Here is a 24,832-nt window from a genome sequence, read left to right on the forward strand (position 1 = left end):
CTAAAAGGTAGACTATAGTGCTGGAGATGCCATTGGGAACCTGTTTTCTTTTTTTTTTTTTTTAATTTCTGTTTCTTTTTTTGGTCAAGGTATGTGGTCAGCTGTGGTTCCTCTGCCACAATATAGTGACAAATCTGGTACACAACTTTTTTGTTAGATGTTCTCACACAACAGATTCCAGTACTTTCCCACAAAGAAACTATTCCAGAGTCTCATTCAGACAGTTTTCCATTAAATAAAAATAAAAAATATAAAATCTATATTTTAGAATGAATGTTAGAAAAATTATCCTCATAAACACAGATGTAGGCAGATCCTGAAGTCAAACTATTTCAGGCCTCATAGCTGACACAAATCAACATGCCTCCATTGAAATCACAGGCTTTCAGGTGACTAGTCCATCCTAATTACCATACAATACAAAAGAAAAGATTTAAAAGTAACAGGTGGCATAAGTTAAAGAAGGTTTTCTAGAATTTAAGGTTTATAGCATATGGCTACCTTGCACTTACTACATTTGAAACTTTAAAATGTGGATAATTCAGCTTAACAAAGGTACAACAGTTCTGCCTCCTATTTTTGTAAGAAGAATAACGGTATCAAATAAACCTGCTGTGAGGAAAATTGTAGAAAAACAAGCAAAATCATACCAATCACATCGGAACAAGAAAGAAAAGGGGATTTTTTTTTTTTTAGTTAGTCCATTAAGAGGTCTAATTTTGTCATTAATTAATTAATGCCTGACAAACACTTAATGTGCTTTCCATTTGTTTGCTAATGATTCAGTTTTCTCTGGTTTTTTAGATGATGGCAAATAATGCTTCATACCAGTCCTGCCACCCCCCTTATCAAACACAAGTAGTCAGTAGCAGCTCTCTTCCCCAGAAAGTGGAATTCCTTTGATATTTAGGAGGGGAATGAACAGAAATTTGTGACTCCTGTCCAGTATGTGGATCTATTTTGTGACCCACTGGTTGGCACTTGGCTTTTAGATGATTATTTTCTTTTGCTCTAGCTCAGATGAAATCTTTGCACAAGTGATGTGGGTTCAATATGCAACAACCACCCCATCATGCAATGACAAACCATTTTTCTTTCCTTTTTAAGAACCCTGTGGAAAATTACATAACTAAACCCAATGATGAACATTTTTTAAATTTCAAATTGAAGCAAGATTAGGAGATTCTAGCTACATAATGGCCCAAACAAACTTAATTCCACCCATTTGTGCACATGCTAACATACAATCTTTATCCATGTGAATTTATGCATATTTTTTTTTTTTCCTCCCAGAAGAATGTCCTGTTTGGAGCACTGAATGGGTACACTTGGGATCACACTAATGCTGCACACAATCTGGAATTTCCTAATTCCTAGGTGCTTGATTTTGCAGGCTCAATAACACTTTTTCATTTAGATGTCTTACATATATAATTATTCAGATGGATTAAATGTGCTTTTTGCTTACAAAGTCTTTTTTCTGTTTATATATCATACTCTAGCCTAAATAAATGCTAAGACAAAGGCCAAGCTGGCTGGTAGCCCAGAATGTAGTTGTTACCAAATTGACAGGGACCACCTTAAATTCATTGAAATGTCTAAATATTGTATTTGAGTTATAACTAAATTTTAAAAGGCGATCTTTACTGAAAGAAAAACGGAGCGACTTTAGAACAGCATAAACAAGTTGCTGGCTGAAATGAGAACTGAATGGATTATGTCTGTCGAAGTATGTTCTGACTTACCACAGCTCTCCATTACTGTAAAACACCAAACACTTAAGGACAGGAAGTATCCTCATGGTACCATGTAAATAACTGATGGGCTTAGGTTATGTTAACAACTAACTTAGAAACTTCCAATAAAAAAAACCTACCAACCAAAAATACGGCTAAGAGTACCTGAACCTTTTCCCCAAAAGTAACTAATTCTCATAATTCTTAAGGTGACTTTTCCTTTTTACTTAGAGAATCTTACATAGAGTCTGATAAAATGCATGGTAAATGTGAACACAGTACAATTTAAAGATGGCCTGCGAAGGAAAATAAAAATGGTACTTTTTCCAATCTACTGAAGTTCTGCAAGGTGCAAGGTTTGGTTTAAAGTTTTCTTCTACTTGTTTCTTTTTTGCTTTTAAAACTTTTGGAATATCAAAGTCTTGTCTTGCTTTTATACATAAGAGTGTTGGAGGACAAGAAAACTAGAATGGAAGTCCCCCTCAGTTCCCACCTGGAGCAGCAGGGTGATGAGTGATTAACATTGTGAGTTTTTTTTTCTCCTGGCTTTTTGCCAGAAGTTTGAATTAAACATTTTAAGAACAGCCAAATAAAATGGGAGTTTTACAGAGCCTGATTAAAAATCCCTTTCCCCTCTCAAATGCCAGTTTCTTATGACAGATAATGGCCAGAGATGACGGCTTCATCTCTCTGCTTTTCCAGCTACCCATAATCTTCCAGGAAAAATAGGATAGACAAGACCCGATACATACATAAAATTAAACAAAACCTTTGCAGAAACATTACATCTGACTTTAAAAACAAAGCAAGTTCTTCAGGCTTTCCTAATATGTCTTAAAAATATATAAAAGGCAACATAGTTTTGTCTCCTTTTTGGGTCACTCTTTAGATCTAATCAGGATTTTACTATGGCAAGATAGGCAAATCCCAGTGACAAGAACATGCCACACGAAAATCACAGGATGTGTTGAAATTTAAAATTTACTAATGCTGACATTCTGGCCTTACTAGATATTAATAAAATTACAAGAGTGTGGGGTGAAGGTATTATACCTGGTCATGGCTGGCTTCAATGGAGCTTCCGATACCTTGGAAAGTCATCTGCACAGGAGACAGTGTCAAACAGGTCATACACTCTTTGCCATTTTGTCTATCACTGTAGTGTACCTATAACAGAATAACATACGTAATCTGCTAAACACCAGGTTTGTACAAGGGCGTCATGCTAACATACTGTCCCTTTTCAACAAGTTTGTAAGAAGAATTCCAAACATTTACATTGAATTCATCTTTAATATAAAACAAGGAGTGGGTAAAATATTCTAGGTAGTCACATACTGAACTGGGGCCAAATTTTCTGTGATATTGTCTGTTGGATAGTTTTTAAAGTGCTGTGTTCAGTTTCTGAGACCTTTGAGACTGAATTTCAAGATGCTGTATCTATACAATTATAAGAATCTAGTTTCAAGGTATAGTTTCCAGCCTAGATGTCATTTTTAACAGCATTTTGTAGCTTAGTTATAAAACATCCATGTAAATCATTATACCTCCAAAAACTTAGCAATAATAGTTTTAATTTTTCAATTGTAATGCCATTTCTACTAAAATCCACTCACTTTTTTGACATGGCTACGTAATGTTGTATATTTGAATTTGATTTTGTAATTAAATCAAAATGACAGATAAAATGGAGAAGAATTCAAGAATTCTTCTTGAGATGCCTAGGCTATCCGCTTTTAAGAGTAACTCATTCCCTACTGATAGCAAGAAGTGCATGTCGAACCTGAATCTTACATGAAATACAGAGGAAGATAGTGCTTCTACTTGAATTATTCTCCTTGTCTTCAAGTTCCCATCAGATAGTTCTTAAATCCTCTAAAGAAAGGATGGATTTTAATATGTTGAGACAAAATTAAGTTAAATGTTGCCAGGGTTCCATTATTAAGAACAGGTTGCCACTCATGCTGAATTGTTGAAATATTACAGTTCTCTGCATAGCTCCTGGCTTCTAGACAGGCAGATCAAGCGCTTTGTTCTACAGGAGAGGTGGAATTTAGTTTATGGTGGTAATTTACATTGGCTATGTGACCCCTGTCAGAAACGGAGAGGGCGATCAGCTCTGCTGGAGACAGACCTTTTATGTTAGTATCTATTTACAGCTGTATAGCTCTGGGGCAAAAGTTACATGATAAAACCTCATCTTGACATTTAGGCTACAAAATTAAACTTTATTATTTCTGAAGACAACTAGGAACCATATAGAGTTATTCCTGTGGAAATAATTTAGCGACATACATGACACTTAATTGTACACTGTGCATTTTAAATCCCCTGTGCCTAACTCTTCTTTGCCACAGGTGCAAGTTGGGAATACTTCAGCTGAAGCAAAACCAGTGCAAAACTGGCTGAGTGAGAGGAAAACCAAGTCGGTGCTGTATTTCAGAATTACTTTACTGACAACACATCAAAAAAGTTTTGCTGTGGCCAAAAGTAAGATACAGAACACAAAATTCTTGTACTGTGTATAGAAATATTGGTTTCACTCAGCCCTTCTTAAAGCTTTCTAGATTATCCCTCTCTCTCTTCCTCTCTCAACCCCCGCAATATGTACCTACTAAATTGCTTGTGGCTCTCTGCCAGAAAAGCCATACTACTTACTTAGAAACCACAAGAGGCCCCTTCACATATACAATGGTTTAACTTTGATTAATCGAAAGAGGTATGAAGGTATGAAATTTGGTTTGCAGATATAAACTGAAGTTCTTTAAATGTCAGGGACTACTGTTATGACAAGGGCTTATCAAGCTTCCACAACTATGGTATCTGGTTGCAAGCTAGATATTCTGCTGAGTATGTGTTGTGGGAACGCAATGTGGAGAAATGGGGCAGAAAAGCTCAAGAGGATGATTCTGTACTGCAAATACAACATAGCAAAAGGGGCAAAATCTGGTGACCGAGAAAAGTACATGTCTTAGAACACATATGGAGAAATGGAAAAATGGCACTTTCTGAACTGCATAGCATGTTTGTAGGCTTACGTTTAATGAGAATAATATGAATACGGTTACACTTCACTAATGTCCACTGGAATAAAGCAAGGTTAACAAGCTGAAAGAACAGGAGATACCCAGAGGAAAAATTATGATTAGTATTACATGACAGTATTGTCTGCAATAGCAGATTTGATCCACACCCCCTTTAGAGCCTCACATTGAAATTGCAATAAACTCAGAATGTTGGTATCTTTCTAGGCTTAACTTCCCTGAAGGAATTTCATGATGCACTTTTGGCCTCATCTGAATGTATCAAGGCCATTACTTTCTAATTTCTCAGACAACAGTCTTCTAATTATCCCTTGCCCTGTTGAAGCTCTTCAGTTGAACCAAGATAAACACTTTCTACATTAATGATATGAATAGTGATATAAAAACCAAAAGACTAGATTTTGAATGGGGGACAGAATAAAACTTTTTCCTTTCATCAGATCTCTCTAGTCTACAGATCTGTGCAGTCAGCAGAAACATTCAGATTTCTTCTACATTTGGCATGCGTATGTGCAATTTCCCAGTAATCCCATTTTGTTATTTACCAGTCCAGCTGCTACATTCTCAAACTCTCTATTTTATTCCTTTCTTCAGATTTGATCTATGATCCAAAATTTGGGTTTTTTTGTTGACCAAGAGTGCTAGGTGTTTACCTATCTGAACAGAATGTCCAAAATAGGCACTCAGAAAGAAACAGTAGTAGTTGAATAGTTATCAAATAGTCTGAATAGCAGCAAATGCTTCTAGATTTTTGGCCAGCAGTATGTTGCAAATATTTCAGTTTCTATGTCCATACTATTATGACTAAGCATGGGAGAAACCCGAACATCTATAAAACTCATTTAAGAATATCATTATCATCATCAGGGCCACCAAAATGATCCGAGGGCTGGAGCACCTCTCCTATGAGGCCAGGCTGAGAGAGCTGGGGTTGTTCAGCCTGGAGAAGATGAGGCTGCGAGGAGACCTGATTGCGACCTTCCAATACTTAAAGGGGGCCTATAGGAAGGATGGGGACAATGTTTTTAGCAAGGCCTGTTGTGACAGAGCAAGGAATAATGGATTTAAACTAAAGAAGAATAGATTTAGACTAGACATAAGAAAGAAATTTTTTACGATGAGGGTGGTGAAGCACTGGCACAGGTTGCCCAGAGAGGTGGTAGAGGCCCCATCCCTGGCAACATTCAAGGTCAGGTTGGCTGGGGCTCTGAGCAACCTGATCTGGTTAAAGCTGTCCCTGCTCACTGCAGGGGGGTTGGGCTAGATGACCTCTAAAGGTCCCCTCCAACCCAAAGCATTCTGTGATTCTATGATCTAAGGCAGGGGAACATGAAGGCACAGAAAATACTTGATTCAGTATCTGCGATCAAGGAGTGGTGGCTGAAGGCTGGCCAAGTGCTCCAATGGTGATTACGTGGCCATTATTGAGATTCACGATGACAATAATACTTTTCTAAGTTTCTCAGTGCCTAAAGAGTCAAGTGCTTAACTACAGCTCATCTTGGCAATAACTCTGTTAGACAGGTAAGGACACTTTGTGGACAGATGTTAAATGACTCATCCAAATTGACTCGGCACTGACAGGAGCGAGTGGCAGTGCTGGGACTATAACCCATCATTAAGGCCTCTGGTCATTTAATTGGTCATTTTCTCTTTCCATATATTATGGAGGTAAAAATGAAAGAGTTACGAAAATAATGACTATCTATGTCGAGGACCTAATTTTCAGGCTTCAGTTTTTTGTAATTAAGGGACACTCACAAATTAGATCAGTACATTTTAAGGATTAAACAGCAACAAAATTTCACTCATTAAAATTCAGAATGTTTTATTTGGATAACATATAAGCAGATATTTTATAGAACAGCACGAGGATCTGGTTAGAAAATAATGGCCAGCATGTAGATGTCTGTAGTAAGGGTTGTACAAGTTTCTGAGTAAAATGCAAGACTCCAGCCTCAGACTGTTATGAGTGATTTACACGTAATTCTCCTCCAAGGTATGTCTATGCAGCACAAAGCAGTGCCACAACAAGAAGATCCTGGCAATAACTCTAAATGAGTCTGCTCATTTATTGGAAAAAGCATACAGCAAAGCTAGCTTTTCTCCTGGGTAACTACATACATGGAGTACCTGAGATAAATCATGTATAACCAGCTCAGGAATCCCAAACACAGAACTCCATTGTGCTGTGTGGGCAGGGCACGAAACCTCCATGTGTAAAACACAAAGTGCATCCTGGGCATCAAAATAATGAAATAAATTCTAGAAGTAATTTTTTCCACAGGCACATGCCATGGATTTACTCATACATGTATGCTTTCATGTTCGATATTCTCAGGACATGCAACTGTATATCCTTTTCAGAGATTACTTCAGTCAGGAACAAGCTGCATGGTATGAGTATATATGGAGGGGCAGGACTAACTGGAGTATGTATATAGAAATGTATGCGAAGGTCTGAAACCATTTGACAACTATGTTGAAATTTGGCCTTTGTTTTTAATATTTTAAATTACTGAAGAGATGCAAATATTTTGATGGACATTTATAGCTTCACATAAAGGAAGATATAAGATGAATGTTTACAATGTTACAACTGAATGTGGAATGGCATAGCCAAAATTCTCAACCTTATATGTTATTTTATAAAGGAAAAACTAAATTACACTGCATAAAGCTGCCTAAGAAATTACATTTATGGTTACTTCTATCATAATGCTGCTCCAAAAGCAGGAAATTTCCCGTTTCTTTTGTATTTATATAAAGATGTCTCTTGAATCTAGCTTTACTGTAATACCCTTCCCTATGTGCAAGTGTTCTGATAGAAACTGTAAAAATATTGCAGGATTTGTCTTGCAATAAGCTACTTTAACACACTGGATCAATATGCAATTTCAGATAATGGCCATAGTTAACCTGCGTAAATTATTCTGGAAATAGAATGTCCTAACTTCAAGCACGGGGTAGTCTGCTGGTCTTCAGTGGGCACTTCTGCATTTGAACATCTATCCTTTTGGATGAACAAGGGCTATGGTTTACTAATTCACAACTGAGGAAGGTGAGAGACCTGTTATATTACTACATAGTAGTTAAGTTTAATTATAATATACTAAACAACTGTTAGAAACGACCTAACTGTGCATTAACAAGAGACTGAAGGGAGCAAAAATAAAGGCTACCATTTTCACACACTGCTACTTACATGTTCACAGTTTGAAACACAACTTCTGTCTGGCCAAACACTTTCTTTCTTGAACATTTATTAACTTAAAAAAATAATATGAATTACCAAAAGAAAGAAGTCATCTGTGACATTGGAGTTCATGTTTCCAAACAAAAACTACTCTGAGTCAAAGCATCAGCAGGAGTCTTAGAATGCTAGACAGAAATAAACTAGGTAATAAAATGCCATTATGTTCAGCAATGCACAAATCTTCCGGATTGACAAGCCTGGACTATTTTGTTAGAACAAAGGATGGTAGTCCTTTAAATCTGCCCCTTAAAGGGAAAGCACATAATTTTGTCCTGAATTTACAGAGTAATTTCCAAGATTTTACACAGGTTGCTCTGGATTTACAGAGACAAGCAAACCAGAATAGGCTCAAAAATCAGATGTTAAAATAATAATTTTGACTTGGACAAGAGTCTCATGAAACATCTTTCTTCTTTTACCTTCCTGGTGAAACGCATGTTTTTTCCATATTGGTCTTTTATCTTCCTCTTTCTGTTGCTCATCTACTTTAGTCATGTCATCTACTAAAAAAAAATTTAAAAATCCTCTTTGTTTGAGCTCAAACTCTGTTTCATGCATAGTTATTGGTGAAGAAATACTCCTGGCATGAAAATAAATTAAATATACTTGCTCATTTCAACCATTTTCTCAAAGCCAATATTAGGAGCTTTCACAGTATAGTATCCTAGTACTTAAAAGCATGAATCCTTGTATTATCCACAGAGCTTTCCTAACAAATAATAGATTAGTCTCTTCAGACATGGAGCAGCATGACAGAGATTCCAAATACCACTTTCCATTCTTACTACCTGCTTTACAATTCCATATATTTTATTTGTGAGGGTAGGAGTAAAGTAAAAACAAAACAAAACAAAAAACTGGGGAAAAAATCCCGTTGTATGAACAAAGTCTTTTATGAAAAGTTGAAGCATAGATACAAAAACCAAGACAGAGATGAAAAAATTGTCCCAGATGAAAAAATAAGACATACAATAAAAAAAAAATTTAAAAAATCAGAAAAAAAGTGTTGAATCAAACTGTTTCCTGCAATGCTGGAGTTCCTTGATGTAGTGCGATTACTAAATATAGTATTTTACTAATCTCAGCAGGGAGCTGGCTAACTGCATGCCCGTCAGATGTTTTTAATGGTCACCCCCTGTGGAACAAATCTAAGGAGTGCATGAAAAACACCCACATTTAAAAAAGCCCCCTTGCTAGATCATTAAGGAAAGATAAAGGCCTGTACATTCGGATGTGATATATAACACAATCATTGTGTCAAGAAAACATATGTTTGATTAGCGCGCCTCAGGTTCATTAATCGCTGTGTCTGCTTCACAGCAGTGGGCGAAGTTTCCACCGTAGCTACTGCACAGAAGGGTAAAGACACTCGGTAGCTTAAAGACTGACAGTTCTGCAGTAAATCTTGAGATATTCCAACATGCTCCTCTCTTACAGAGTTTGAATAGCAGCTGTATGGTAGTCTTAAATCTTCATTAAAATACATTCCTAGGGTTTAGACTAAGAAATAAGCCATTACTGTACCATAAATAGGTAACAACAAGCAGAATAAAGGCATTGCCACAGGTTACTGCAGTAGTATTTTACGTTCCTGACTAGAGTAAGGCAGACGCTTGCCATCTATAAAAACATGTGAAGTACAAATAAGAGTGTAAAAACCTACTTGATACAGTTCCCAAAAAGAATATACAAAATATCTGCTAAATGCAAAACAAGTTTATCATCTGAACCAAAGAAGCTTCTACGCCCTTTTTTTCATGCTATTTAGATGTCCTCTGAATTCAGAGCTCCTGTTTCAGTGATGCAAGAGACCTGGAAAGTTTGGCCATATATTATGCTCAGTCAAGCAAGGGAGACCCAGCTCTGTCCTACCTCTGGATGTGGTATTTGGTTCTAATCAAGAGAAAATTAGCTAATACCGCTGCCGTCGCAGCAGTGTACAGAATAATCAGTACAGTAAGGTGCTTGCTGTTTACCTTCCATCTGTTAAACCTTAACCCAGGTATGTATTTATAAAGACGGTATTCCTTCGGAGCACATAGTATCATAGAATTGTTTAGGTTGGAAAAGACCTTTAAGATCATCAAGTCCAACCAGCATCAATCCACTGCCAAGTCTACCACTAAACTATGTCCCTAAGCACCACATCTACACCTCTTTTAAATACCTCTAGGGATGGGGACTCAACCACTTTCCTGGGCAGCCTGCTTGACAACCCTTTTGGAGAAGAAATTTTTGCTAATATCCAATCTGAACCTCCCCTGGCACAACTTCAGGCTGTTTCCTCTCATCCTATCGCTAACTACGTGGGAGAAGAGACCAACACCCACCTCACTACAACCTCCTTTCAGGTAGTTGTAGAGAGCGATAAGGTCTCCTCTCAGCCTCCTCTTCTCCAGGCTAAACAACCCCAGTTCCCTCAGCCACTTCTCATAAGACTTGTGCTCCAGACCCTTCACCAGCTTCATTGCCCTTCTCTGAACACACTCCAGCACCTCAATGTCTTTCTTGTATTGAGGGGCCCAAAACTGGACACAGTATTCCAGGTGCGGCCTCACCAGTGCCGAGTACAGGGGAACAATCACCTCCCTGCTCCTGCTGGCCACACTATTCCTGATACAGGCCAGGATGCTACTGGCCTTTTTGGCCACCTGGGCACACTGCTGGCTCATGTTCAGCCGGCTGTCGACCAACACCCCCAGGTCCTTTTCCACCAGGCCACTTTCCAGACACTCTTCCCCAAGTCTGTAGTGTTGCATAGGGTTGTTGTGACCAAAGTGCAGGACCTGGCACTTGGCCTTGTTGAATGTCATAGAATTGGCCTTGATGCAGCCTGTTCAGATCCATCTGTAGAGCCTTTCTACCCTCAAGCAGACCAACACTCCTGCCCAACTTGGTGTCTTCTGCAAACCTACTGAGGGCGCACTCGATCCCTTCATCCAGATCATTGATAAAGATATTAAACAGAACTGGTCTCAACACTGAGCCCTGGGGAACACCACTTGTGACTGGCCGCCAACTGAGTTTAACTCCATTCACCACAGCTCTTTGGGCTCAGCCATCCAGCTGGTTTTTTACCCAGCAAGGATTATACCTGTCCAAGCCATGAGCAGCCAGTTTCTCCAGGAGAATGCTGTGGGAAATGGTGTCAAAGGCTTTACTAAAGTCCAGGTAGAAAACATCCACAGCCTTTCCCTCATCCACTAAGCGGGTCAACTTGTCATAGAAGTTGATCAGGTTGGTCAAGCAGGACCTGCCTTTCATAAACCCATGACTGGGCTGACTGGGTCTGATCACCCAGTTGTCCTGTATGTGCTGCATGATGGCACTCAAGATGACCTGCTCCATAACCTTCCCCGGCACCGAGGTCAGACTGACAGGCCTGCAGTTCCCTGGATCCTCCTTCTGGCCCTTCTTGTAGATGGGCATCACATTTGCTAACCTCCAGTCAGCTGGGACCTCCCTGGTTAGCCAGGACTGCTGATAAAGGACTGAAAGTGGCTTGGTGAGCTCCTCTGCCAGCTCCCTCAGTACCCTTGGGTGGATCCCATCTGGCCCCACAGACTTGTGTGTGTCTAAGTGGTGTAGCAGGTTGCTAACCATTTCCCCTTGGGTTATGGGGGCTTCATTCTGCTCCCCATCCCTGTTTTCCAGCTCAGGGGGCTGGGTACCCTGAGAACAACTGGTCTGACTATTAAAGACTGAGGCAAAGAAGGCATTAAGTACCTCAGCCTTTTCCTCATCCTTTGTCACTACGTTTCCCCCTGCACCCAGTGAAGGATGGAGATTGTCCTTAGCCCTCCTTTTGTTGCTAATGTATTTATACAAACATTTTTTATTGTCTTTTACCAGATTAAGTTCTAGTTGGGCTTCGTCCCTTCTAATTTTTTCCCTGCATAACCTCACGACATCCTTGTAATCCTCCTGAGTTGCCTTCTTCCAAAAGCCATAAACTCTCCTTTTTTTCCTGAGTTCCAGCCAAAGCTCTCTGTTCAGCCACACCAGTCATCTTCCCCACTTTCAGCACATGGGGACAGCCTGCTCCTGCGCCTTTAAGATTTCCTTCTTGAAGAAAGTCCAACCTCCCTGGACTCCTTTGCTCTTCAGGACTGCCTCCAAGGGACTCTGTCAACCAGGCTCCTAAACAGGCCAAAGTCTGCCCTCTGGGAGCCCAAGGTAGCAGTTCTGCTGAACCCCTCCTTACTTCTCCAAGAATGAAAAACTCTATCTTTTCATGATTGCTATGCCCTAGACAGCCTCCACCCATCACATCACCCACAAGTCTTCTGTTCACAAACAACAGGTCCAGCGGGGCATGCAACCATGCAACCAAATATCCATATCTTCAATGGCTGGCATTCAAGGGTGCAAAGAGACCTGTTTGTCTGGTAGGGAAGCTGAAATCGGGAGATGGGACATGGCTTTCTATAAAAAATCACACTTACTTTGAAGACTACCTTGCTACCCTGTTCACTTCCTCTATTCTATAACTAAGATATGTCCTATTTTGTAGACATAGCAGAGAGTAGCTTAACCACAGTGATCTAAAACACTGAATACAATCTTCCCCCCAAAAAATTAATAAGAAAAACATGATAAAAAAAATTTAATTATTCAGAAATTAAAACACTGCAAAGCACTACAAAATAATGTAAGTTATACCTGACATGGTTTCTACAGAATGAACTTGTCTGCCTCTGATCCATTCACCCATAATTATTCAGGTAAATACTGTCTTTTCAGGGGGAGGAGTTGAAATTAATTTTATAATTCACGATCAAAGGGAATATGGAAAACTGGCAACCCTGGCATCTCCTGTTTCCATCACATGGCCTAAAAAAAGGAAGGAGGTGATGGAGTTCGTGTTCTGCTAATAAAGCACATGGAGGATGAGCACGATACGGAGCATTTGTGGAGGAGCCTGTGCCTCAGGTATCATCCTGAACAACTGACTAAGGGGAGAGAGGAACTTGGTTAGTTTGCAGAGAGAAAATAGCTTGGGTTTAAAGTCACTTTCTAGCAAAAGCATCACTACAAATATGTTTTCATGTACATTCTTTTTCATTACGAAGGTTGGCACTGGAGTGAAGAGTGAAGCAAGCTTTAACTGTTCTCTGTCTACAAACTGCATGTGAAAGCCACGAACACTGTATTAATGAAGAGGGAACAGGATCACTGTGAAATTGTGAGTACAAAATTGGTTGCCTGATTTTGCTGAAAAGTCTGATGCTGATACAGACACTGGTTTTATGCACTAACCTAGATATAGGGCAGTATCCAGAAAGAACCACTCTTCTTTAATTAAAACAAGAAACAATCATTTAATTTCTGAAAATTATCCTGCTTCATTGTGCTCCCAATTCTGACCAAGACTGAAGGACACAACCGCCAAAAAAACCTCTGAAAGCCTCGGCTTCGAGTCACAGTGAGAGGAATAAGCTGTAACTTGTCTCTTTTCTCCTTCTTCACCTTTTCTTGTCACTTCTCTTTTTAAGGGTTTTTGCTTGAGAGCTGAGTTCCCTTACTATAATTAAAGCTAAACCCCAGTCTGCTATGAATTCATCATCGCACCTTCACATTTTTGCCAGCTGAAACTTCCAGTCTTTCAAAGTTTTGGCTGTATTCCAAGTCAGGGACCATAGCTAAGTTACCAAGTCACGTTAGGATTTACTTAGAAAGATTTTGGCAGGGAGCACAGTCCAGTGCATTTAGTGCTGGCTGCAGTATTTTGAGAGATCCTGATAGCTTTCTTATACGTAAACCCCCTAAATTCTAAAATTGGTTATGAAAATATAATTCACATTTTTTCCATGGACCAAGTTATGTGCAGGGATAAGTGGGAGGATTTTAATGGTTATTTGCAAGATGCCGAGGAGAAAAGCTAAAATGTTACCAAGCTGACATCCACACCACCCCTGGGGACCCATGTAATGCCAGTTACTCTCCATTTACCTTCTTTCCTTTTAGAAACTGAAACAAAAAAGAAGCACCTGGCTGTTTCTGGAGGCAAGAAGAGCAAAACTTCAGCGGCACTTGAATAAAGGGCTTTCTTCCTTGTAAGAGGGAGAGAGGTAACGATGGCCAGAATAGAAGAAAGCTAGTTTAGACAGATTTCTGGCCAGAAGCCAGGTAGTTGGAGACCCCGTGTCAGAAAATTTACTGCCCCTTGTAGCTAGATTTTCATTTGTTTTCCTAATTCTGCATGCTCTTAAATTAATTCAGAAACATTCTTCCTGCAGCAAATATTACCTCTTACAGTATGCTCTGTGAATGAATAAGCTAGGTTTCCAAACTTATGTATCTTTCCTTAGGAACTGATATGAGAATGATTCTTCTTATTTTTTTGCAGAATGACTACCACTATTTTGACTTCCTTTGAGGTCAAAAATAGGGTAATATAGACTACATGGTCTATAGTCAGCAGAAACATTTCTGAAATAAATGGAAACTAATAAAACCACTTCTTGTAGATCTACTCTGGGCCACTGCCATCAGCTGTGGTACTGCCTACCTCCTCTCTGAAGTTAGTTGATTAAAAAACCTTATGAAACATAATGCAATGAAGTCCAGGTGCTTTGATTTTTATGTGAAGCTTTCTCAAGAACAATTCTTGCTATCAGCTTGTTCTGTTTTATCTCTCCCTCTATTTCACATTCCCAACATGTTTTCTTACTTTTGGCTAGTCATGTATAAAATTAGGGTTTGGAGACCTTGAAGCCCTTACATAACATAGCCATTTGATTTCAAGCTGATTTTCAGTGTAGTAGGACACCTGCAAGTTTCTGAGAGCCAGGTAAGGACTCTCAGTTAACAGGTTGCCTGGTGTTGAGCAAATCACAGATGCCACTAAAACTTATCAATAAAATCCTGACTGACCCACTGCCTTGCTTGGAGGAAACTGCTTTCCCTGTTTACAAAAATAGCAGCTGCCTTGAATAAATAGGGAAGTTTTGTAGCAAATAACCTGATAAAAAAGTGTAAGTTTTCTTCAGAGCACAAAGACAGTAAGTTCACACGGATAAAATGAGTTGTCTTATTTCCTGACTTCTGCCCAGTGGTACACAACTGTAAAGATGCCAGTAAAGTGTAGAAAGCTGTACTGGTTTTGGCTGGGATGGAGTTAACTTTCTTCATAGCACCTTGTGTGGTGCTATGTTTTGGATTTTTGATCAAAACAGAGCTGTCAGCAGTTCTCACACAGTCAAAGCCTTTTCTGCTTCTCACACCACCCTGCCATCAAGTAGGCTGGGGGTGCACAAGAAGTTGGGAGGGGACAGCTGACCCCAGCTGACCAAAGGGATGTCCCATACCATATGACATCATGCTCAGCACATAAAGCTGGGGGAAGAAGAAGGAAGGGGAAGGTTTGGGGTTACAGCATTTGTCTTCCCAGGTAACCATTATGCGTGATGGACCCCTGCTTTCCTGGAGATGACTGAACACCTGCCTGCCGATGGGAAGTAGTGTTTTGCTTTGAATCCCTTGTTTTGCTTTGCTTGCGTGCGCAGCTTTGCTTTACCTGTTAAACTGTATCTCAACCCACGAGCGTTTGCACTTTTACCCTTCCTGTTCTCTCCCCCATCCCACTGGGCAGGGTGAGTGAGCAGCTGGGTGGAGCTGAGCTGCCTGCCAGGGATAACCCATAACAGTCCTTTCTGGCACCCGATGTGGGATAGGAGGGGTTCAAGATAACGACAGATTTGATCAGAGTATGCTAGACCAAATTTATAGCTGTTTAGCCATTAATTGCCAGGCTCCTGTGCTTGCCACGGGGCTTGCTTGCTTTGCTGTATATTAGAGTCTAGTACTTGTTAGTGGCTGCTTTTTGCTTCTGCCATTTCCTGTACTCCTTATCAGCCTGTTCTGCTCTGCCTGGGAACATACTGATAACAGCAATGGGCTGGCAGATGGCCAGGGCATTGCTGCTGCTCCTGTGCTGTTGTACCCGGCAGGCTGGAACGCAAGTCCAGGGGACTGTGACTGCGGATAAGTGCATGCTGGAGCAGGCACATCCAGAAGCGTATCTGGCTATGGAGTAGGCCATGCCAGCGCAGGTACACTCCTGAAGGAACTGTGGCCCATGGGTAAGGTCACATGGGAGCAGGTACACCCCTAAGGGACAGTGGCCTGTGGGTAAGCCCATGCTGGAGAAGGGGCAAGTAGAGGAGTTCATTGTAATGTTAAACCCTATGGCCTAGTCTAAAGGGACAAGGAGAGGAGATTGTAATGGATACACCTCTTAATTGTAACCCATGATTTGAGTTGCATTTTATAGGAAGTACTATAAGCAGGAACCACCTAAACCAACAGAGGACAAGCCTCACAAGAACTAATGAAAGTGCAGCAGTGTCCCAACCTGAGCTGATTTTGGTGCCAAATAGCTCCACACAACACACTACCTCTCCTGTCCTAAGCAACTACCATAACAGATGGAGCCCAAGCCATGGACTAAATGAATTCAATGGATATTTGTGGACTTTTTAAAGGGGTGGCCCACAGACTAAGGGAAGGATATCTGTGTATATATCAAAGGATGGCAAGGGCAGGGTGGTTAATGAGGATCTGTTGGACAGTGTGGGACCTGAGCATGATGTAAATGTTATGGAGTAAGGGGTGGAGAATATACTGGTTTTGGCTAGGATGGAGTTAATTTTCTTCAGAGCAGCTTGCATGGTGCTACGTTTTGGATTTGTGACCAAAACAGTGTTGTTAGCACATCCATGTTTTAGCTACTGCTGAGCAGTGCTTACAGAGCATCAAGGCCTTTTCTGCTTCTCACGCTGCCCCGCAGGTGAGCAGGCTGCGGGTGGGCAAGAAGTTGGGAGGGGACACAGCTGGGACAGCTGACACCCACTGACCAAAGGGATATTCCACACCATACAACATCCTGCTCAGCAGCAAAAGCAGGGAATAGAAGGAGGAAGGGGGCATGTTCAGAATTACGGTGTCTGTCTTCCCAAGTAACCATTATACACGACGGAAGACTGCTTTTCTGGAGATGGCTGAACACCTGCCTGCCGATGGGAAGCAGTGAATGAATTCCTTATTTTGCTTTGCTTGCACATGCAGCTTTTGTGTTTATCTCAACCCACGAGTTTTCTCACTCTCGCCCTTCTGATTCTTTCCCTCATCCTACTAGGCAGCAGTGACCAAGCAGCTATGTGGGGCTTAAGCTGCCCACCAGGGTTAACCCACAAAAGTCTGCAGTAATTTTGAACATCAGGCAACAGTTTGGTAATTGGTGAAAGTGAAAAGTTCACATTAGGAAAAAAAAAAGGTATCCGGAAGAGACAGAAACTGAGACAATGAGGATCTTGTCAACCATTTCTACAGGTGTTTATACTCCCTGTGGGCAAGAGACAAACATTGCTGTTGAGATTACTGTACGCCAGAGCATGGCATAGTACAAACACACAGAAAGATAATAACCTTCTGCAAAAGGCCAGATTTCAGTACTTTCAGTGACGACAGAGCACGACATCATTCCACATGTCATTTTAGAGAAACTGATGTGACCAGTGAGCAGGTACAGTGCTAGTAAACTATAACCCAAGGCACCAGGACAGGAACCAGAAGCTCAATTCCACAGCTTGTTTTGCAGAAGCAGGTATTGATAATACATGGCAACACAGTCACTCCTGAGCTACTTCAAGGGGTTTCACGAATACTTTCATTTTCATTTTTTAATATCCCAATTTTTTCCTGATTTTTGGAGATAAGATCTTCTTCAAAGAAGCATTTATATAAAAACAGTTTGCTGACACACCCTTCAAATCCATTTTACATTAATGATGCCGGGAAGCCTGATGTTATAATTTCAAAAGCTTCCTTTAATTATTGTGCTGTTTTTCTAATTTGAATGAGTGATGAGACTTTTGTACTCCCCAGAACTAGCCCATTTGCTGGAATTCCAGTCCTAAGCTGACAGTGGCCACAAACCTTTCTGCAGCCAAAATGTTCAAGGACAGAACATTATCATCTGGGTTTACACTGTAGTTTTTAGCACTTGCTACATTCTCCCTCATTGGCTTTAGCTGGAGACTTGCTAAAACGTACCTTTTGATTCATTCATCTGCAAGGAACTTTGAAAATACACTCTCTCTGACAACTAACACTATAATTACAACTATATTCATTATAATAGATTCAGTACCTAGAACCCTTCCCCCTGAACACAGTAAAATTTTACTTTTTTTTTTCCCTCAAAAGTGATTTGGGAGAATCTGAGGAAAATCACATCAGCCATTCATGACTCATAAGAGATGGTTTGGGTTTTGTCCATTTTACCACAGCTCAGCTCCATTTCACCCCTAAATAAATGATCACTTGAACACAATCACCACAAAATGATTAAACTTCTAACTACAACCTTTGTAGTGTAGGCTCAGTAGGTAACTACTGAGGAAGAGTGGAGGTGAATGACATAGTGGGGGGCTACTTTATGCAAAGCAGTGAGTCACGAGAAAGGCTGAAAGAAGCAAAGAGAAGTTGCTACTTTCTATCCTGAGAGAGGAATGGAAATGAAAACAACAACAAAACAATGCAGATTGTCTGTTGTAAAGACTGAGACAGGACATTTGGGATGGGAAGGTAGTCTACAGTCCATCAGAGACCCAGAGACAGGAAATGCCCACTGATTTTCTGGGAAACCATGGAAACTTCATTTTAATGTGCTGCTTCAAAGCCCTCTATTGAAGCTTTCACCTCCATCACAGCATTCTTGTTAATCTGTTTTCACTTCTTCCCATCAGCCTCTTCAGCATGGAGATTCTGCTGAGAATGGGATGCAATACTGAGCATTTCTCAGAATGCTTTCACCTTACTTCTACTCACCAGAACAATAAAAAAAGTCCCTTAATTCCCCTTACTGTAGCTATTTGAACCTGGAGTCAATGGGGAATGCTTGGGGGTTTTTTCCTGCTTGTTTTTCTCCCTAACTTTGCAATCCGTACCAATGGATTCTTGCAATTTTCAAAGCTAATTTAGAGATTTGTGTTCTGCAAGAGCTCAAAAGACTGGTAAATGTCTTGCTATAGCCTTTTTTCTCCTTCTTATTTATCATGACATCTTTTGTGAATGTGGCAAGTTTATGAAAAATTTTGCAGTCCTGTTGCCCAAATCCGTAACTGGTGTGTCACTCTGTTGCCTTCAGAGATACAATTTGTACAAGCAAAGGATCTGGCCTTAGTTTTCCAATCCTAAGCTATACTGAAGATCATCAAAAAGAAATATCCTGGTGTGCTGGCAAAGACCAGCGAAACTTCAATTGAAAAAAGTCCTGCTTGCTGCGGGAAGAGAAAAAGATAGACTGAAAAGGGACAAGATGTTGCTTTTACTGAGGTAAAAAACAGCTTCAGAGGTAAGGAAGAAGGGAAATAGCTAATGGCAAGACTCCCAGGGAGTTCCTGCAAATTAAGTGTGCATATTTCACTGGGTCATGTAATGAACAAGAACTACCGAAAGGAATGCTACTTCCATCTAGTGAAGTCCCATGAATTTTCATTTAACTAAGTAAGCAACATTTCTTAATTGTGACCTGCTTTGGAAAAGAACTTTTGAATTGAAATTGTTATTTCAGCCATCATCAGTGAGTTGGCATACTTGGACACAAAACGTTAATGAAGGAAGATAAAGGCAATTGCAAAATTTCAAAATGCGAAAGTTGTGATCATAATAGTTTATATTTTAATTATTTTCTTCAGGCTTAACCCTGAACCCCTCACTCATTCCTTTTGTATTAAAAATTTCCACTGAACTCAAATCCGATTTTCATGGCTGTGTCTAGGACATTTGCTGGAGAAGGGGTTTCAGGCCCAAACTCTTCGTCATTAAAAAGACCAAGAACTCTTTAACTATCATGAACACTGTCAACAAGTTTTGACAGCGAATTTAATATTGGTCAAAGAGAAAGAGATCTGAGGTAAAAGCAGGGCTGGGATTCACAAACCTTCACACACTCAGGTGGGATGGATGAGAAGGTCACCCACCGTCCTTTACTTGGGAAGCCAGGCATCAGTTCTGTGGTGCTGCACTCATTTGCAGCCACAGCTAAATCTGAGCGAGACCAGGAAATGGTCACAGCACGGCCTGAGCTAGGACCGCTGGCTGTTTCACATACTGCGCCCAGGCTGAAGAAGCCAGCCTTGCCCCTTTTTGCTCTTCCTGGCAGTGACTACATCCTTCAGCGAAAGTGGTGAGCAGACACCGAGGAAAGTACCATTATCAGTCACACCAGGATGACAACCCACAGCATGTGAGGACATGTCTGCATCAGGCAACACAGAACAGGGCAGAAGTCTCCAAGGTACGACTGACTTCAGGTAATGAGTTCACAGGGTGGGGCAACAGCCCAAATTTGCAAGACACCATGTAGGGTGCCCAGGCTTACAAGTGAACTGGAAGTCAGGTACCTAATCTGCACAGGTGTTTATGAAAATCCCAAGAAGCATCTACCTTTTTAGATGATTTTACACCTCTAAATGACTTGCTATTAGTACCCACAGTGCCTGTGACAATTTTGAAAATAGTATTTAGGTGCTTTTGACCAGGTGCAGTTTGACCTGCTCCAAGAAATTTGCAATTACATACAGATCAGACCAAAATTATAGCTCTTTCCTTGAAATTCACTGAGGGTTGAATTTCCCTGAAATTTTCCTCACATACGTATCTCAGTAGTGAGCTCCAAGCACTCCTAGACTGATTTCCAAATCCAACCTCCAACAAAGCAAAACGAGCGTTTGTTTTGTTTAAAGCCACTGTAGGGAAAGCTTTGAGCTCAGTGTCAACCCTCGTACGAAGTATGGAAATTTAGTTTAGGCCCACATCTGCTGACAATTCAAAACCATGTGCTGAAATGTAGGGGCCACAAGTAAACCTGACTCTAGAGCATCCAGCAGAACTTCTCCTGTGTGTGCACTCACTCAGAAACGTATGCCTTTACTACTGGTTGGGGAAATGAGAAACATTTAGAAATGCCCAACAATAAAACATTTGAATCTATCAATGTATTTATACATGGAACAGTTAACCACTAAACAAATGCGGAGGGGCAGGGGAGGAAAGATATAAACTGTGTAACCATTGCAATCAAAGGAATACACCAAGTAGAAACTATATCCTGTGTGAGGTTTTATTATGTAGCCACTATGGAGAAAAAGTTAAGATCTCTTAAGTCCTGCCAATGCAGCAAGCCAAGTATGGCTGTAGCCACACACTGGGACTGAATGGGGGCATTCAATCATGGCTTTTTAAATTTTACAATTTTTGCTTCATGGAAACTCCCAGGGGAATTTCCTGCTGGACTACCTGCAACTTGTGTTTTGCCTCAGTAGAAACTGAAGGCTCAAATTATTCATGTGTAAACAGCTTCTCTAAATGTTTCCATTTAAACAAACTCTCTGAATAATTTACTGCACTTAAATGGTCAGCAAAAATAACTGTAGCTTTCCTAATCTAGTTACAAAACAATGGCCAAAATACCACACAGTCACTTAAAAATAACAATTTTACCAAAGCTGAATTTTCCTTTAAACAATCTCTGGGCAAAGTCTGCAAAACAATTAACTGGTAGATCGTATTCACAAATATGAAGCAAGCACTAAAAATGCTTTATTCAGAATCTGTAAAGGCTTGCTTGAAGTATTTGTGTTTAATTATCACTGGTAATTTGAAGCCTCAGCCTTGAAAGTATCCAAGCTAAACACCTGTTTTTCAGTGACACTGAGCTGCTGCTTATCAATTACAAATATCGTTAGAATAATAAGCCATAAAACATAAAAATGTAATTTTTTAGTACTTTTCCATACATTGGTCCCAATAACTCTCAATATTAAGGGCTTACAATAGAACATGGCTGAGATCATATACAAACAGTTTAGAAGAATTTAAATTAAATAACCACATTTTAAAGACGTGTCTCCTGCAGCTAAAGAAGTTCAAAAAACCATTCAAATAAGCAAATAACATTTTTTTACATTTACAAATGAAACATCATATGAGTATTTATTGATTTTTTTAAAAATTCAAAAATACATTGTAACAGAACAGAATGTATACGTTCTTCAATGAAAGACAAAACTATGGTTATCATCCGGACCAGAATACAAATACATGCTAACAATTTAAAAATCATTTTGGGTCATTCAGGAAACATGAAACAAGCTAGCTGTTTGCAAATGCAGTAGTTTTCTACTTAGTAAATATGCCTGAGAAAGTTAACCTGTAAAGAAATCGGCTTTTAAACTCTTAAAACACAAAGAGCTTTCTAGGCTGAAATGGTGAAGAGACCTGTGATATGCACCTGACAGGCCACTGAGCCATTTCCCACAGAGATTCTGTTCACTGCTCCACCTCGGCTCAGCCACCCAGCAGTGGCAGAGTTTCACATCAATACCAGGCTTATTCAAACGAGGTGTTAAAAAGCATGCTAAGATGATGTAAAACCATCAGTTATATACACAGCAGATAGATGTTAATAATCGAGATTCTCTACCAAACTCCTTGGTTTGTATCAGGGCCAAGTAAAAAGTAGTAGTCTAGTTTACGGATGAAACGGATTATATTTTTTGGCTCAAGGTAAGACCCTTTAAAAACAATTTCTACATAAGTATCTAGAATCAAAGCATGAAAAAAACCCAGGACAAACACAACTAATCATTTTACAGTAACCACATACTGTAGGCAAGTAAGAATCAAAACAGTAACATAAATTGTGCATCGGTTCTATGAAAATAAAGTGTTACTAGTAGACACAAGCAATCTGACAAGATGTGAAAGCGAGCAGTGAAAACTTCACGGATTGAATTTCTTTTCATCAGAATTCATCTGTTTCTACTGCAGGCAGGTAACAAATGGAACTCAGGAAAACTGAATTCCTATTAGCAGCTTAACTCTACTACGGTGAGGCTTAGGCTTTTACCATTACTTGCATTAAGAGACATTCAAACTAATGAATCAAAAATGACATTTTAAAAATGAAGACCAAAAGAAAGCTGAATGTACATTTTAGACAGAAACAGCGTTAGGTCAAATCCACAACTGGTGATATCTGATGTACGCAAATGTAATTTAACTATGCTGCTTATGCCAATAGAACATCTGACACTATTTCTCGAATTCTAGGAGCCTCTTTTAAATCACTTCCAACAACTGCATACTTTGTAAATTACATGGGCTTTCATGAAAAAAATCATTATCAGACATGCAAAAGTTCTAACAGAAACCTCCCATTTCCAGAATTTAGTTACATGATCAAATTACATATGCTAGAACATATGAAACCAACTTTTCAAATGAAACAAATTCACAGCTCTGAAAAGGAAAAAAAAACCAAAACAAAAACCTACGACAGGAAAAAGAATATTTCTACATAGCTGGTTCTATCCTTCGATGGTGCAACACAGTGAAATGAGCTACCATCCATACACACGTGTAATTTTGCATGTAATGGTGCTTGGGAAGAGGCTTCCTTTTCCTATCTTCCACATTGCAGAAATGACTGGATGTACTACAGAGGATGTCACTGTCCTATGAAATGTAGGATTTGCCATTACTGGATACAGGTCATCAGTGCTGAAGGACTCATGCACGGACCCAGCGCAGTACATCTTACATTCTCTAGTATTGACTGTGATGTCAAAAACATTCTGCATTGCTCTGATACCAGGTCTGCTCCTAGGCTGCACCTTCTGATCAAAACGTTGTTCTACAGGTTACAACTAAGAGGTGCAGGGTGGGAAGCAGAGTAATGGCTTTAACGACCCGGCCCAGAAGACAAACGCAAAGTTAAGGTGGTGCGTCAGTACCTTCTGGATCAGAGTCGAAGAGAGAAACCAACGGCAGAGCAGTATGTAGAGCTTCTAACGCCAAGAGGTGAAGACTCTCAAAGAAGTGCAAGTAAAAAGCACAATTTAGGCCTGTAATTATTTAAGGAGAATAAACAAAGAAGAGAAAGATGGCCTGCAGTAAGGTGAATGGAAGGAAGGAACAAAAAAGAGAAGGAGGGACATGTATATTGGTGCAGGGTTGTATCTCCTGGACCCAGAAACTACCTTGGACACCAGCTAATTTTACAAGATAAGTTACATGCATGCCCACATTCAAGAGGGCAAGAGTGAAACCTTGATGGCAATGCTATGATTCTGGCTGAAGAGCTTCATTTTCCCCCTCCCATACCTGAAAGCCTTGAATCCTTGCCAAATACTCCAGCTGTTTTGAAGGCTGCACTGCAGAACAGGGGGAAGCAGGAGATATTCCTTTTAGACCTATGGCTTCGGCAGTTGGGGACGTTCCATTCATGAGAAGTTCCCTGGCAATCGTAGCTGTGCTATTTGTTGTAGGAGATATGCTGAAGAAAGAGCTAGAAGTCTGGCTCATTTCTTTGGACGACAAATAGCTTACAGTGGTACCAGGGGCTGATTTGTTGCGGCTTGCTTCCATCTCTTGATAAACATCAGGAGAGAGATGGAGTATTCCCTTTGGTGCTGAAAGTAAAAGCAAAGATCATTCTCATTACTCTAGAATGGGTTTGACATGTAGACTGTTTTCATTAACATACTTTGCAGTGGAAAACAAAGTAAGCATTTAAAAGCAGTATCTTTTTTCCTGCAGTAACTGTAAATGAAATTGCATTATTTATTTAGAAATAAAGCAGATCTGAAGTGCCTCGCTTCTTCCTCTTCCCCCACTCTTTTTAAGAAGGTACAAACCCAGACTTTAAAACTGTGGCTAGCACAGAATACACAACATGAACAAATAAGGTTTGGAGATCTACAAACCATGAGGAACAGCTTCTACTT

The 24,832-nt window shown here is 40.0% G+C and overlaps 1 protein-coding gene across 3 annotated transcripts in view; it reads right to left on the reverse strand.

The window, feature by feature from the left end:
• The window catches only part of STAU2 (staufen double-stranded RNA binding protein 2), a 180,390-nt gene that overhangs the window by 59,465 nt on the left and 96,093 nt on the right, over positions 1-24,832 (reverse strand). For all 3 annotated transcript variants that reach the window (XM_075705208.1, XM_075705206.1, XM_075705207.1), the window contains exons 12-13: positions 24,210-24,517; positions 2,790-2,903 (exon numbers count right to left, since the gene is read on the reverse strand). In XM_075705208.1, coding sequence (XP_075561323.1) covers positions 2,790-2,903; positions 24,210-24,517 — 422 coding nt within the window. The remainder of the gene's footprint in view (positions 1-2,789; positions 2,904-24,209; positions 24,518-24,832) is intronic.

This window comes from Pelecanus crispus, chromosome 2, assembly GCF_030463565.1.
Source record: "Pelecanus crispus isolate bPelCri1 chromosome 2, bPelCri1.pri, whole genome shotgun sequence".
NCBI classification, from domain to species: Eukaryota; Metazoa; Chordata; class Aves; order Pelecaniformes; family Pelecanidae; genus Pelecanus; species Pelecanus crispus.